The sequence below is a fragment of the Geotrypetes seraphini genome, chromosome 6 (assembly GCF_902459505.1).
Source record: "Geotrypetes seraphini chromosome 6, aGeoSer1.1, whole genome shotgun sequence".
NCBI lineage: Eukaryota > Metazoa > Chordata > Amphibia > Gymnophiona > Dermophiidae > Geotrypetes > Geotrypetes seraphini.
Window position 1 is genome coordinate 94,974,228 of NC_047089.1, and position 16,816 is coordinate 94,991,043.

Sequence of the window (16,816 nt, forward strand, 5' to 3'; positions counted from 1 at the left end):
GACATTGCTTAGTCCAGTTTTTTAAATACTGCCACATCACCCAGCTCCTTCTTCTGGTGTTGGTGCAAATCAAGAGCAACCACATACCAAAGAGTAGGTGACTAGATGGAGTTGGGGACTCCTCTTACTGTACCCATAATGGAGGAAGCAGAACGAGGTGTTCTACTTGTTGCGTTCTCTTTGCTCCACGCATACCCTGTATTGATGAATTTGGGCACATGGTCGGGTTGGGCCCATGTGCCTCAGGCCCCTCCCCCAGTAGGGGCCTAAGGCTCCTAGGCCTATTCTGATTGGCCCAGACGCCTTAGGCCCCACCAGTAGGCGGGGCTTTGGGACGAATGGGCCAATCCGGCCTCATTCCGTCGTTGGCTGCCTGCCGGACAGGAGTGTTTGGCTCCCGTCTGTCCGGCCAACTAAACCAAAGGTATGGGGAAGGGGGGTGGGGGTGTCGTGGGGGTCGGCCAGGAGGGTCGCAGGTCGGCTGGGGGAGTGGTCGGAGGTTCTTGGGGGGGCGGTCGTTGGGGGGAGGGGGGTTTTCGTCGAGGGCAGGAGGGCCTGGGATCTCTCCTGCCCGTAATGTAGTGCGGGGTGGGGGTAGGGGGTCGCCGTGGCCAGGAGGGTTTGGGCTCCTTCCTAGCCCAAACAACTAGCGGGGGGGGGGCTCGCCAGGGTCAGGAGGACTTGGGCTCTCTCCTGGCCCGAACAACTAGTGGGGGAGGAGGGGTCGCCAGGGCCTGGAGGGCTTGTGCTCCCTCCTGGCCCGATATTGTTGGGGAGTCGGCGGGGCAAGAGGGCTTGTGCTCCCTCTTGCCCCGATCGTGTCGGGGGTGCCGCGGTTGGCTGGGGCAAGAGGGCTTGAGCTCTCTCTTGCCCTGATCGTGTATGGGGTTCCGCGGTTGGCTGGGGCAACAGGGCTTGAGCTCCCTCTTGCCCCGATCGTGTTGGGGGTGCCGCGGTTGGCTGGGGGCAAGAGGGCTTGAGCTCCCTCTTGCCCCGATGTTGTGTGTGTGGGGGGGGGAGTGATGCATCGCGGCAGGAGAGATGCCTCATCTCCCCTACCGCGATGCCATCACTCATCTACCTGAACTGCCGCGGGTTGCGTCAGTTCGGGTAGAAGAGTGATGGCATCGCGGTAGGGGAGATGAGGCATCTCTCCTGCCGCGATGGTTAGGTTGCTGGGCCGCTGAACTGATGGCGCCAGCGGCCATCAGCTCAGCAGCCCGTTTTTTGGCACTTAGACCTGGTTTTATTTCGTCTAAGTGAAAAAGGTCTAAGTGCTGACTAAACTGTATTGGTTATACCTGTTGTACGGCTAGGTGTAGGTCGGCCCACCTCCCGCCCACTGCCCGCCCTTTCCCCTCCTCTAAACACACCTCTTTTCTCTCTGTGCGTTTAGAGGCAGGGGAAAGGCCTAAGTTGGTTTTAGATACGTCTAAAAACCAGCCTTGTTTATGGGTACTTCGACGATCAGGCTTTTTGATCGTCCAAGTAGCCATTTAGGACACTTTTTAAACGTTTTTTTTTAATTATTATTATTACCCGCATAAAGTACTACTACTTGTACAATTTTACACCACCTCATCGGCTCATCTATTTACTTATACTTTTATATTTTCTTATTATTTAAAGACTTATCTGAAAAACTCCAATGTGGCGTCAAGCCTAACATATGCCAGTAGGTATTAAACTGCACGACTGCTGACATGCATGTTTCATTTGCAAATTACTGCTTCAGGGCGCAGTATTTTTAGGGCTCCTTTTACAAAGCTGCGCTAAGGTCTTATCGCGCGGAATAGCGCATGCTAAATTGCTGCACGCATTAGCCGCTACCGCCTCCTTTTGAGCAGGTGGTAGATTTCCGGCTAGCGCGCGCTAATGCGTTAAAACCGCTAGCGCGGCTTCATAAAAGGAGCCCCTATCAACCACCGCATCACTTTTAAAATTTTATTGTTAACATTCAAAACCCTTGAAACTAACGAACCCCAATTTATTAGTAAAGTACTTATTCTGTATAGCACATCGCGCTCCCTTCGGTCAACTAGCCAAAAACTCTTAGTAGTTCCTTCCTTGAAAATTATTGGAACCCGTCAACAAGATATGTTTTCGGTAATAGCTCCACAACTTTGGAATACTTTACCTCTACAATTAAGAGAAGAAAACAATCTGAGCCATTTTAAAAGGAATTTAAAAAGCTTCTTATTTAAAGATGCCTTCAATCTATAAATTATGTTCATCAAATTTTTTACTTCACCTCCTATATTTTTACCCTCCCCCTCCTAATGTTTTGTTGTTTTTTTTCTTTGAATTGTAGTTCTACCGTTTTGTTGGGTTTTTTTAACCTTATGTTCCTGTATGTCTGTCAGTTATAATTACTGTTTAAACATTTTTAAACATAACCATTGTTTAAACTTTTTAAACATTATGTCAAACTATGTGTTATTTTTTATATATTGTAACTTGCTTAGTAAAACCTAAATTAAGTGATCTATCAAATTAAAATAAACTTGAAAATAAAAAGAAATAAATAAACTTGAAACACCCCTACCCTGCAGTGGAAGAGATATCCACACTCTCCCGCTGCCCTGAAATCCCGGCCACATGTCAGACGCCATCCCCCATCCCCCCCTGCAGTGAGTAAGATGCCGATACTTAACGCTGCCCTGAAATCCTGACAGCGCGCCATATCTACCCCCCCCCCTCGCAGCGGAGAGATGCCCACTTTTCCCTGCTGGCAAGTGATGCCCCCTCCCCCTTACCTCAAAATAGATGCCTGGAGGGATGCAGACTCTCTCCTCCTAGCTGGCCTATGTCATCTAAAATGGGCCTTCCCCTTCCTGGTGCATCTTGGGATGCACCAGGGAGGGGCCTAATGTTCTGATTGGCCCAATGCTCTGATTGGTCTAAGTTGTTTAAGGCCCCTCACATTGGTGTCCAGGCCAGTCAGAGCCTTAGGCCCCTTCCCGGTGCATTTGGGGAGGGGTCTGAGGCTCTGACTGGTCTAGGTTATATAAGGCCCCTCCTTAAAAACTTGGGCCAATAAGAGCCTCTGGCCCCTCCCCGATGCATCTCAAGATGCACTGGGGCAGGGAAGGCCTATTTTAGATTACACAGGCCAGCTGGGAAGAAGGAGTCCACGTCCCTCCGGGCATCTATTTTGAGATAACGAGGAAGGGGTATCGGAGACAGGGGGAGGGGGCATCAGAGGTGAGGGCATTATTTGGCAGGGGTCAATTGCCAGTGAGGGAGAGTAGGCATCTCTCCCGCTGCAGAGGGGGTGAAGGGGTGGCACGCGGCTAGGATTTCAGGGCAGACTGTTGTTTTTTAACACAGGTGTTTAAGAATCCTGGCCTAAGTACCTACCGACATCTGATTGAAAAAAAAGAACTATTTTCTCAAATTCCTTTTGGGTTTCTCTTCCTTCAGTTTCATATGATGCCCTTTTGTCCTTTAGCTTTTCATTCTATGGAAAATGCAATATTTTCTTAATATCTCATGAATATTTATTATAGATACCGTGAAAGTCAGATCTGATTGTGGCCTCTGGATTAGAAAGATATGTAGATGGATAAACAATAGTCTCAAGCATCCTTAGTTAATGAAGAGGAGAACCAGTTTTAGAGAGGAAAAATAAGCTGTATTTCCTGCAGTAATTCTCCATTCTCTGGGCTGTCCTAGCCTCATATTAAAAACATAAGAGCCTTATGACCCTTAGGTTTATGATTAAAATTATTTCTCTTTTACTGAATTTTAAACATAAGAAAATGCCAGTCAGTTTGCAGAAAACTATTACACTCAAATGAATTTACGCTTATAAATAGGCAGGATGAACTTGACCTTGTTTGAACTTGCTGTGATGTGGTCCAGATGGTAGGCTACATGCTTGAATAGCAGGCTAAAGCTCAGTAAAACTCATACAGCAAGATCTAGATTTATAGCCTTTTGCAGATTCCTACCTTGTATTGTCCTTTCAGCATCTGTTCTACCAGCACTGCGGTCAGTGTCTATCTCTGGGGTCAGAGAGTCTAAAAGCAGGAAAGGTAAAAATGACAGAGTTGATTTGGTTCATAAAGCCTATTTTACAACCTGTTAAACTCTGCTGAATTCTAACACAGTATAATCATCCTTGATGACTACAAGGCCAACCATACTACGTTTGTACTGACAATATTGCTTTGGAAAAGAAAACCAATAAGCTACCATCCTCCTCCCCCCCAAACACAAAAATATAATTATATATATATATTTTAAGAAAGCACCATCTCACAAAATGGAAAGTAAATATTTAAATGTTGTCTTAATGTACTTGCAAGAAAGTTTGTTATCAACAGAAAACCAAACCAAGATACATGCATCAAGAAATGTCATATTAGTGCCTGCAATATGAGAAAACAATGAATTACATTTTCAGAAGGTTAGTAAAGTTACTCATTTAAAACCATCATTTAGAGGTCTAACAATTTTTTGTACTTCCTCAGTTATCTGCTTAGAGAGGGATTTTAGGTATGAGCTGATGCTCTTGTGCTAGACTAGCACTGTAATTTTCTTCATAAATACAGTAAAATATTTTTATTTGTATCAGTACACAGCTGACACCTATATTAAATAACTTAATCCTCATAACCATGGATGCTTAATTTACAGCTGGCCATTAACACTTTGGAGCTGTGCTTTTCATTCCTATGTCAAGTGGTTTTTATTTTTTTTATTTTTAAAATTTCTATACCGTTTTTTTCCCAAAACGATTTGCATAAATTTACATACATAGACTATCATAAAAATCAAAACAAGATAGGAACAAAACAGACAGATTTAATCTTTACATAAGGTCAATTGCTCAAAGAAATGCATCCACAAATAGTTGTGTTTTTAATATTTTCCTAAATGTGTTCCTGTCTCTACATTTTCGAATTTGACCAACAAGACCATTCCACAACTTAACTCCCGCATATGTAATTATTACATCCGATACCAAAAAAGAATTGAATGTATGCATTTAGGAGGAAATTGTATAAAAAGTTGGTGCTGGAAAATTTAGCACTAACCTCTATAAAGGGCGAGAGTGCTCTGGTTTGAGTGGCCTTTATAAATAGCACTTAAAGACAAGCCCTGTGCCCGAAGATGAGTGCTGCTATTTGTGCCAGCTGGTATAAATGCCAGTGCCAACTCATATCTGGGTGCAGAAATGGTGCTGTTCTATAAAACCATATGCAACTTTTCAGTATACCCTGCCCCTCCCCTGGCCATGCCCACTTGAGTCACACACTACAGGATTTATATGTCTGGTCTTATAGAATCAACCCCCACCCCAAAAAAAAAACAAAAAACAAAAAACACAACAAAAAACCAACAGAAAAACAAAACAAACGTCCAATGTAATTGTTCACAATTGAAATGCAGAGACTGTGACCAAATAAAGATGCCTCAAACCATAAATTACAGTATTTGTCTTATAGAATAACATGCAGGCAGATGTGCACACAGATTCCAATTATTGATAATTAACTGCAATAATTGATTCCTAACATCAATTAACTGCTAGCTAATGGCTCATTAAATAATATATTTGTACACACATCTTCATTCCTTGCCAAAATTTGGGCACCATATATAGAATCCATGGATTAATGGGCAAATCTATAGCTGGGCACATACAGTTCTGAGTGCCTTGTGAACATAAGTGCACAGAATAGCACTTATGCTCATAAGTGCATTATGTGATATTTTATAAGGTAGCACATAAGTGCTTTAGAACTGCAAGGAAGCAATATACACATGTATGGAACATGGGAGAGGGCATGGGCATGTCTCCAGTTTACACAGAAACATAGAAACATGATGGCAGATAAAGGCCAAATGGCCCATCTAGTCTGCCCGTCTGAAATAACCATTATCTATTTCTCTTTCTGAGAGATCCCACGTGTCTATCCCATGCCTTCTTGAATTCAGACACAGTCTCTTTCTCCACCACTTCTTCCGGGAGACTGTTCTACACATCTACCACTCTTTCTGTAAAAACATATTTCCTTTGATTACTCCGGAGCCTATCACCTCTTAACTTCATTCTATGACCTCTTGTTCCAGAGCTTCCTTTCAATTGAAAGGGACTGAACTCATGCACATTTACACTACGTAGGTGTTTAAACGTCTCTATCATATCTCCCTTCTCCCACCTTTCTTCTAAAGTATACATATTGAGATCATTAAGTCTGTCCCTATATGCCTTATTACGAAGACCATGCACAATTTTAGTAGTCTTCCTTTGGACCAACTCCATCCTTTTTATATCTTTTTGAAGATGAAGTCTCCAGAATTGTACACAGTATTCTAAATGAGGTCTCACCAGAGTCTTATACAGGGGCATCAATACCTCCATTTTCCTACTGGCCATACCTCTTCCTATGCACATGCTTATCTTCTATTGTCAGTTACTGTACATGTATGTGCATAGCATGAACACTTAGGAGTGACCATTTATGCCTGCAACTGAGCAAATATAAATGACTGTGTCTAACTTTAGGTGTTAGTATAATACACACAGATGCTATTATAGAATTGGTACTCAGTACACAGAATTCACGTGCCTAACTAGAGGCGCCCAATTATAGAATTACTCCCTAAATCCTATACCAATGTTGAAGCACGAAGAAGTTGACTGGAAATTAATTGTTAGCTGTAAAAAAACATTTCTAACAGTTATAAAATTCTAATTTCAGATAAAATTTGTATTTCTTGATGATACATATTTTAGGATGCATTTTAACTACTTAAAGGGTTAATTTATTATGCTATCATAGCTGTTTAATATTGGAATTACTGCATGCTAACCGTTACTGCAATGCTTTAGCACACATTAATCCACAAATTAAGCAGCTAAAGCTAATTTTCAGATGGGGATGGGCAAGGACTGTGCCTTCCAGAAGTAGTTACTGTACTTTGTCTTATCTGTTAATGCAACTGATGATGCAGAGCTCTTCATGTCATCACAAGATGTGTAGCTAACTGCACTGCATTTTAATGTGCCGTAACACTTTTTTCTGTGAGTTAACAGCATAGCAACCATCCTAAAAAAAATGTTGTGATTGCCCCCAACAGTTAACTGATGCATTAGGAAACTCTAACAACTTTATTACATTTTATAGCCATAAATTTACTAAATGTTAGTATGCAATAATTGTTGCCACATCCATGCTTCCTCACATTAGCACATGTTAACATTTAGCAAGCATGGCCCCTGAGATAAATAGAAACCTTAGGAGAATAGTTATAAAGTTGACCCTTAATGTGTGTTAAAGGGCTCTAATACCAGTTGAGGTGACCTATTGCAACAATAATTAGGTCACTGATATTTTACAATAATGAGATGAAAGCATGCAAATGCATGCAGAACAGCTCATTACACTCTCAACCGCCCCCCCCCCCTACTAGTGGTAGAAGTAGGCGGTGGTCCTGAGCCGTGAGCCCCCCTTGCTCCCTCCCTCTCTTGCTTACCTGAAGCACAGTGGTCAGCAGGAGGCAGCCTCAAAGCAGATTGCTCACAGCCAGCCCTAGCAGGGCCTTTCCTCTGACACGTCACTTCAGACATGTCAGAGGAAAGGACCTGCTGGGGCTGGCCACAAGCAACCTGTCTGGAGGTTGCCTCCTGCTGACCACTGTGTTTCTGATAAGGAAGAGAGAGAGAGGGAGGGAGCGAGAGAGTTTGCAGCTTAGGACTGTTGTCTGCTTCTGTCACTTTGGGTCTTGAGGGAGGGAGGGCGGAGGGCTTTGTGGCTCAGGACCACTGCCGTACTGGTGCTTCAGGGTGGGAGGGATGAGTGTTCATAGCTGCTTCGGGGCTTGAGGGAGGGAGAGAGGATTTGGGGCTCAGAATTCTGCCATGCTGGTGCTTTGGATGAGAAGGGAGGTGGAGTTCGCAGCTCAGGACTGCCATCACTTGTAGTTTTGGGGGGCTTGAGGGAAGGAGGGGCTTTGCATCTTAGGACCACTGCTGCTGATGCTTCGGGGGACATTTTTTTTTCACTGTCAATTTTTTTGCCAGTTGTGTGAGAATCCTGGTTAACTGAGACTCTACTGTACTATACTGCAGCTTCTAGTGTGCATTTTCCTTTTACCACGAAGTCAGCAAGCTGTGGCGATTCCCATGATATATCTAGGTGCAGCAAAATCCCATCTTTTACTGCATCTTCATACCATACCAGATCATACTATATAATTTTCTACTAGGAATCATTGTGGTTTACAATATAAATTACAAAGACATTTGGTTGGAGTTATAGTAAGATTTTTTGGATCCTAGATTGGTAGGGTTCATGTGAATTACAGAGAGAAGAGATATGTCTATAGCATTTTCTTGAAATTGAAGAACTGGGTTAATGCACAGGCAAACTAGGCATGTGCCTAGGGCCCAATGTTTAAGAGGGCGGTGGTGGTCCTGTTATATGTTCTCAGGACTGAAGATCAAGGATTGACAACTGTAAATTATCTGTTTCAAAACCAGAAGGATGGTTAAAGTGTCTGTATATTTTCAGAGTTTAGTTCTCTACAGTCCAAATCTTCCTTCCAAAGTAGGATCCAGGCAAAGGAGAATCTGAGCTCTGCACAGGGACTTTTGGAGATAAATGGTGGCACAAGTGAGTGTCTTGAGGAGAGGGGGATTGTTAAAAAGGAGCAAAAATGAATAATGGGAGAAAGTCTGAAGGGTCTGCTACAGGCTGAGGAAAAGAAATGGCAGTAAACAGGAAAATATTTGCATAGTGTTGGGCAGACCTAGTAATATTATATTTTGTTTCTTCCAATTATGAAGGTTTTTTCAGATGTAAAATTTTGTAAATTTATACCTCAGACACATTGTCCATACATCTCACTCTTTGGGGCAGTTCACCTTCTGCATCTCTGGTTTGTACCAGAGGTAATCATAACCTAAGAATTATAAAGTTCTATGGCCATCTCAGTTTTGAGAAAATCAAACTCTAATCTTTTGTTTACTGTAAAAATAAAGAATGGTCTTAGTTGATAACAAAACCATGTGGAGGACCATTTTTGAACAAAACATTTAAGTCCGATTTGGAAATTTCTAGTAAAATTTCCAGTAAAGGGAGAAAAAAATGGCAATTTTCGAACTGGATGTCCAAATTATTATTATTTTTAAATTATCTAGTTAGACGTCTTGGCCGCCAGAATGTCTAGGCAGCCAGGACATCTAACTTTATACCCCATTTTCAACCACAAAACTGTCCGAGTCACAAACATCCAAATCGGCACCATTTAGATATTTTGACCAAGCTCTTTTCATTCTCTTAGTCCATTCTCTAGTTTTAAGCATCCTAAAAAACTAAAACTCACTAAACTGCATGCTCTGTTATATAACACTGGGAAACTGGGCCACGGTTAGACCCGAATCTGAAAACTTCTTATACCAAAACTCACTAACAGCAGCACACAACCTTATCCTAGGAGATCTAAACCTACATCTTGAAAACCATTCATCCAAACCTGTAGACAACCTCCTTTCTTTCCTCAATGCCTTATCAATGCCTTCCAAATTTTAAACACACAAATTACTCATGAGAAAGGACACCAACTTGACATCACAGCCTTCATGACCCATCAAACATCTACTTCAGAAATTCAAGCGACTAATGGAACCTGGTCCCCATCCCTCTGGTCAGACCACTATGCATTCACCTTCAACATCAACTGGACCAAAAACAAAACAAAACCAATATCCAAAATAGTAACCTACACATCACGCAAACACATCGAGCCCTCCATATTCTGGTCAAAAGTAGATGAAACAATCCAAGAAGATAACCCCACAGACTTCATTTCACAATGGGGCAAATTGAGCAATAACATCCTTGATGAACAAGCCCCACTATGAACCAAAACCAGAACCTGCAGACTATCAGACCAATGGTTCGACGATGAATTACTCCTACTCAAGAGACAATGTAGACGACTGGAAAGAAAATGGAGAAAAACCAACCTAGATCACACGAAAACCACCTGGAAAAAAATTAACAAACAATACAAACTTCTATTAAAAGAAAAGAGAAAAAAACATTACACCAACCTAATAGGCACAGACACCAAAAAACTATTCCAAATATTAAAAGATCTAACTAACACCAAACCCTATATGACCACTAACAATAAGCCTTCCCCTTCAGCCTCCCTCCTAGCAGAACCCTTCAAGAATAAAATTACAAACACCAGAGCTACTCTCAATAGTAACCCAGCCCACCTAATTGAAGTCACAATACTTCCCACAGAAAATGAATCTTGTGCTGCAGACAGAACTTGGTCCCAATTCCCTAAGATACAGTGGACCAAATTCAACAAACTCTACAATAAGTACAGCCACACATCCTGTGAACTCAACCACTGCCCATCATATCTCCTGTCATCAGCGAGCACTAAATTCCATACATTACTCCTACACTGGATACAAACCATGCTCAAAGACGGCATTTTCCTGACTGACTTCAGCGAAATCATCATTACCCCAATCCTAAAAGACCCAAAAGGACCAACAGACCACCCATCCAACTACAGACCAATCGCCCCAATACCTCTATATATCAAACTAACAGAAGGACTAGTAGCCAAACTCCTCACCAACTATCTCGAAGACCATAACTTACTCCATCCCATGCAATCCGGCTTCAGAACTAACTTCAGCACAGAGTCACTACTAGGCTCCCTTATCGACACAGCAAGACAACACCTCAGCATTGGAAAAAAATGCTGCTCATACAGCTGGACCTGATGGTGACATTTGACTTGATAGACCATAACATCCTACTGCAAATCTTGGACTCAATAGGCATCTCAGATAAAGTATACTCATGGTTTGAAGGTTTCTTAAAATCCAGAACATACAAAGTAAAATCAGACAAAGAAAAATCCAAACCTTGGTCCAACCCCTGTGGCGTATCACAAGGATCCCCACTATCCCCAACTCTCTTTAACCTATATACGGCCTCCTTCGGCGTTTACCTGAACAAACAAGGCCTAACCTCTTATAGCTATGCTGATGACATCACTATCCTCATACCTTTCGACCAAGCAAAGCTATCAATGACAGACACACTACACCAAACTCTAGTTATGACTTGGATGGAAGACCACAAACTGAAACTCAACCCAGACAAAACTAAATTCATCCTCCTAGAAAATAACAAAGTCCCAACCATAACCAACTTAGAAATAAACTCTATCAATTACCCTATGCAAACAACCCTAAAACTACTAGGTATGACTATTGACAGACGCTGCACCATGCAACCACAAATAAACAAAACAATACAAAAATTTTTCGCAGTTATGAGAAACCTTAGACAAGTCCGAAAATTCTTCGAAAGAACACAATTTCAGCTCCTAGTACAATCTCTAATCCTAAGTATTCTGGACTGCTGCAACATCCACTACCTCCCCTGCCCTGCAATAATGATTAAACAACTACAAACAATTCAAAATACAGCTCTGAGACTCATCTACTCATTGAAGAAACATGACCACATTACTGAGGCATACATCGATTCACATTGGCTTCCAATCCAGGAAAGAATACAATTTAAATTCTACTGTATACTATTTAAAACTATAAATGGAGACCGCCTAATCTACCTAAACAACTGCCTCATCCAAACTACCTCTACTAGGCATAGAAAAACACACACCCCATTCACTTACCCCCCAATCAAAGAAGTAAAATGGAAAAAACTATATGACGGCCTACTAGCCACTCAAGCAGCAAAAATAGATAACCAAATCTCCAACCTATTGATAACAACCCCAGACTACAAGATATTCAGAAAGGAAATAAAAACTATACTCTTCAAGAAATCCCTGAATAAAGCTTAATACCACAAATATCTCCTTCTTACCATCCCCTCCCTAACCCCTGATCCTACTTAACCTTCTCTGGGAAACGATCTCTGATCTAACTTTGTAACCCTTCTTCCATAACTCTTTTTGTAATCCACTTTGAACCGAAAGGTAATGGCGGAATAGAAATCTGTAATGTAATGTAATTATTGTAACATTATATACTTATCTTGACTTCACAAACACTTCCAGAAGCTAAGCATCATCCACAATACCGCCATAAAGCTAATATTCAACTTTAAAAAAATCTGATCACATATCTCCTTATTATCTCAAACTTCATTGGCTGAAAATGGAAAAACAAGTTCTTTTTAAACTTGGCTGTCTCTTTTACAAAGCACTCAGTGGATTATTACTTTCCTAACCAATTTTTCTTCTCCAGACCTGGTCAAACCACAAGACCTCAATCATTTTTTTTCCTTTCCATCAATTAAAGGTACTACCCACAGGAGATTCGTATCCAAACTCATTGCCTATCAAGCTGCTTCAAGAGACCCAGATTGGAGCCAATTAGTTCACTCTTTGACCTCATATATGCATTTTAGAAAAATCTTAAGAACATTTCTCTTCTCGAAATAAACTATCCTATTTAAAATATCTTTTCCCGCTACTAAAAAAAAATCTTCTACTCTTTCATTCTTCTACTCCCTTTGTTACAAGTTTCATTTTACTATATTGACGATTCTAATCCTGCAAACCGCTTAGAACTGTAAGGCCTTTGCGGTATATAAATAAATAATTATGTTATGTTAGATGTGAGAGGGGCCAGCATTGTGATGAATTGGCCAGATAGACATGCCAATAGAGCAGTGAGCCCTCCAAAACTCCCCAAAACCTACCATACTCATCTACCACTCCAATAGCCCTCATTGCTGCATATGGCACCTATATGGTAGTACAGTAGGGTTTTGGTGAGTTTTGGGGGGGCTCATACTTTCCACCACAAATGCAATGGTTAAAGCGGTTTATGGGCCTAGCCCCTCCTTTCTATGGTTTACTAGCCTACCCACTTGGCTACAAGACCCCTGTGTGATAATCTACTTGGCTTCCTTATACCAGATGCTGCTATTCTAGTGACAGGTATGTACTGTTTAATTTTGGAAGTTTGGGGGCTTGGAGAGGGTCTATGACTACTGGGGGAGTGTATGTGTGTTTGTGTGTGAGGGGTCATTACTTAATCCCTCCAGTGATCATCTGGTCAGTTTGGGTACCTTTTTGGCTCTTAGACACTTCTAAAACAGGCTTAACCTAAAATGTCCAAGTTCCATCCAGGATATCTTGCAAAAGGTTTGATATAGCTGCAAATATATAGCCAAAATGACTCAGATATGGTGAAAAAACAATAATAGTATACAATAGCACTTTCACTTTGATTGATGCATGAATGTCAAGTTCAACAATGTCAGGACAGCACAGGCCCTGTAGCAAATCAAAAATGAAGGGCCCTCCCACCTCCACTACAAAGTGGTATTGCTTAAAGGTGATTGAGCGATCACCTCATCGGCAAAAAGTCTTCATTGAAATTGAAAAGTCTCTGTGCTGTACTGTTAAGGACATGAAAAAAGATAGATGAAAATGATTTCAACTTATCTTCAGTTGATCGGTACACCGACGGTGGCTAGCGTTTCACAAATCTGTTGACTCAAGGTGTGACACGACCGATCAGACTTCAAAACTGGATGCGTCTCTAGCACTTCTTAGTAGAGGTGGGAGGGCCCTTGTCTGAGGCTTTTTCCTTCATTTTTGATTTGCTACAGAGCCTGTGCTATCCTGCCATTGTTGAACTTGACATTCATGCATCAATCAAAGTGAAAGTGTTATTGTATAATATTGATATAGCTGCAAGACATCCAAGTCTAAACCATCCCAAAGCCTACCCAAAACCCGCCCAAAACACACCCCTTTACTAATTAGACAGTCTGGAGGGAAAATATCCCGCAAAATGTCTAACTTCTTTGATAATCGGCATGTGGATGTTTTAGCAAGAAAAAAACATAGTAACATAGTAGATGATGGCAAATGGCCCATCCAGTCTGCCCAACCTGATTCAATTTAAATTTTTTAAATTTTTTCTTCTTAGCTATTTCTGGGCAAGTTCTACGTTAATACCTTTCAAGTATCTGAACGTCTGAATCATATCTCCCCTGTCCTTCCTTTCCTCTAGGGTATACATATTCTGGGCTTCCAGTCTCTCCTCATACGTCTTCTGGCAGAAGCCTCTTATCATTTTCTTCGCCCTCCTGGTTTTTGGACATTTTGTAGTTTTGAAAATGCCTCCAATTTGTAAGAACATAAGAATAGCCTTACTGGGTCAGGCCAATGGTCCATCTAGCCCAGTATCCCGTCTTCACGGAGGCCAATCCAAGTCACAAGTACCTGGCATAAACCCAAAAAGTAGCATGCTACCGTCCCATGTCCCAATCAGAAAGTTGCTTTAACTGAAAAAGATTTTATCAGGTTGGGATTTCAGACAAGTCTTGCAGATATTAGTGCTCTCAAATCTTGATTACTGTAATAGTATTTACATTGGTCTTCCATCCACCTGCTTGAAAGCATTACAGATTGTACAAAATTCCGCAGCACAAGTCCTGATGGGAACAACAAGATATGAAAATATTACATCAATTTTAAAGGAATTACATTGGTTACCAATCTGTTTTTGGGTACAATTTAAGATTTTGAAAACAATCCATCAAGGGATATATGACACTCTACCAGACTATGGGACTCATAATCAAAACAGAAATACATCTAAATACCTTCCCAAATTGGCACTTGGATGACTTAAAAGACAGGTTGTCCATGTGTTAATAATCAAAATGGATTTTTAGACGTATCCAGAGACTTTTTAGGCCTCTGAATCCTGCTGTGTGCCCAGAGCTCAAAGGGGCATTTGAAGGAGTTGTTAGGGCCTAGACTTAGTTATACTGCAGGGATAATCAAAAGTTATATGAGGTTGTCTGGACGGAACTTATATGTTGTGACTTAGGTGATCTAAAAACAGGTCTAAGTGCCTAGAAAGTATCCAAAGTGACCAGATAATCACTGCAGACACAAAGTACAGACTATCACACACTCCCCCCAGTGATCACTGACTCCCCCCCCCCAAACACACACAAACACCGCCACAAAAATCGGAACAACAACATACATACCTGCCTCCAGAACATTAGCACCTGGCATAGGAAAGCCTAGTAGAGCTGCACAGAGGTGGCTTAAGTAGTCTGGAGGATGGGCTAGTGAACCATAGAGAGAAGGACCCAGGCCCATATGGCTCAGGAAATGATTTATACAAACATACATATCACACTTTGTAGTGTTCAGAACAAAAATACTCTATTAAACAGCAGGGAAGAGCACTTAATGATTTATTTTCCTCAGAAACAGCTTTCCAACATTCTGACTACTTTCCTTTGACATTCTCAGTAGGGCTTACCATGCCCCAAACCAGTCTTTATCACAATTGCAAGAAACGGTTTTATGCAATATTCAATCACAGCTCTGGTCAGGCATTAGAATACAGGCAGAGTTTTCTGCATAGGTGAATCTTACCTCCAGCAGATTCTATCAGCAAAACAGGTCAGCTCTTCCATACAGCTTCCCTACCTCCTATGTTCCCTCATGAGGGCCTCCATATGGGCCTCCATATGTGGTAAAGCTGGTCCACACTTACAGCCCAGATATCTTCAGCCCAGCTGTCAGTAACTATTTCATCTTGTACAATCTTTCTTTCTCGGCTCATGTGGAGGTAACTTTTCCAGGGCTTCTGCCTCAGCCACGTCTAGGGGAAAGCTAGGGAATCCTTTCACTCCCACCAGGGACCTCTACCTAATGATTTTCCTCTGTGGCAAATAAACACCTCCCTGCTGAACCCTGCCCCCTGACTCAGCAGGATTACCTTGTTAAGGTACTAGAGTACTGAGCTGTAAAGCTCATTGTGGTCTGGGACATGTAGTCCACTCAGTCTTGGGCTGGCAGCCCTTGCTGAATGGAGTTGGAATGGTAGCACAGTGGACAATAACCCTTTATTTTACCACAAGACACATCCAGGAAAGAAGCCAAACAATAGTAAAAAAAGCAGTGAGCATCATCCATCAGTCAACCTCAGACAAAGAACTATATAAAATGCCACATTTTTTAAGACCCCTCTTTAAAATCTGGAAGGAGCTTACCATTCTCAAATCAAGCACAATATGAATGTACCCAGAGCTAGTCTTCTTCTTTCTGGCGCTTAAACTTTGGAATGAATTGCCGCCATACATTGCTATACTAGCTAGCTATGCTAACTGCTATTACCACATCCTCCAGCAATGAGTTCCAGAGCTTAACTACTCATTGAGGAAAAAAAAATATTTCCTCCTATTTGTTTAACTTTACTGAGTGTACCCTAGTACTTTTTAAAAGAGTAAAAAAAAACAATTCACTTTTACCCATTCTACACCAGTCAAGATTTTGTAGACCCTAATCATATCCTCCTCAGCTGTCTCTTTTCCAAGTTTAAGAGCCTTAACCTCTTTAGCCTTTCCTGATATGAGAGAAGGTCTATCCCCCTTATCATTTTGGTCGCTCTTCTTTAAAATCTTGCTAATTCTGCTACAGTATAATCTCATTATAACAGACTCGCTTATAACGGAACCTCACCTATAGCGAACGAGGTCCGCTGGTCCCGTCCGTGCGCCTTTATAAACACAGAAAATCATCGCATATAGTGGCCTTGCATATAACGGACTTTTGGAAGATTTCAGCATATTGTCTACAATGACACCTAGATCTTTTTCTTAGGTTCAGACTCCTAAATTGAGTCTGGTAACTATGCATCTGGTAACTATGATTTGGATTATTCTTCCCAATATGCATCACTTTGCATTTGTCCATGTTATTTTTTTGCTTCTCGCTGGATCCTCTTTAACTGCTGAGCTGACTATTCACT

The 16,816-nt window shown here is 41.6% G+C and overlaps 1 protein-coding gene across 7 annotated transcripts in view; it reads right to left on the bottom strand.

Annotated features, from left to right (window-relative positions):
* The window catches only part of DACH1 (dachshund family transcription factor 1), a 1,064,146-nt gene that overhangs the window by 63,216 nt on the left and 984,114 nt on the right, over positions 1-16,816 (bottom strand). For 6 of the 7 annotated variants that reach the window (XM_033948400.1, XM_033948395.1, XM_033948396.1 and 3 more), the window contains one exon: positions 3,954-4,022. The exons of the other annotated variant lie outside the window; for it this stretch is intronic. In XM_033948400.1, coding sequence (XP_033804291.1) covers positions 3,954-4,022 — 69 coding nt within the window. The remainder of the gene's footprint in view (positions 1-3,953; positions 4,023-16,816) is intronic. 7 annotated transcript variants of the gene reach the window in all.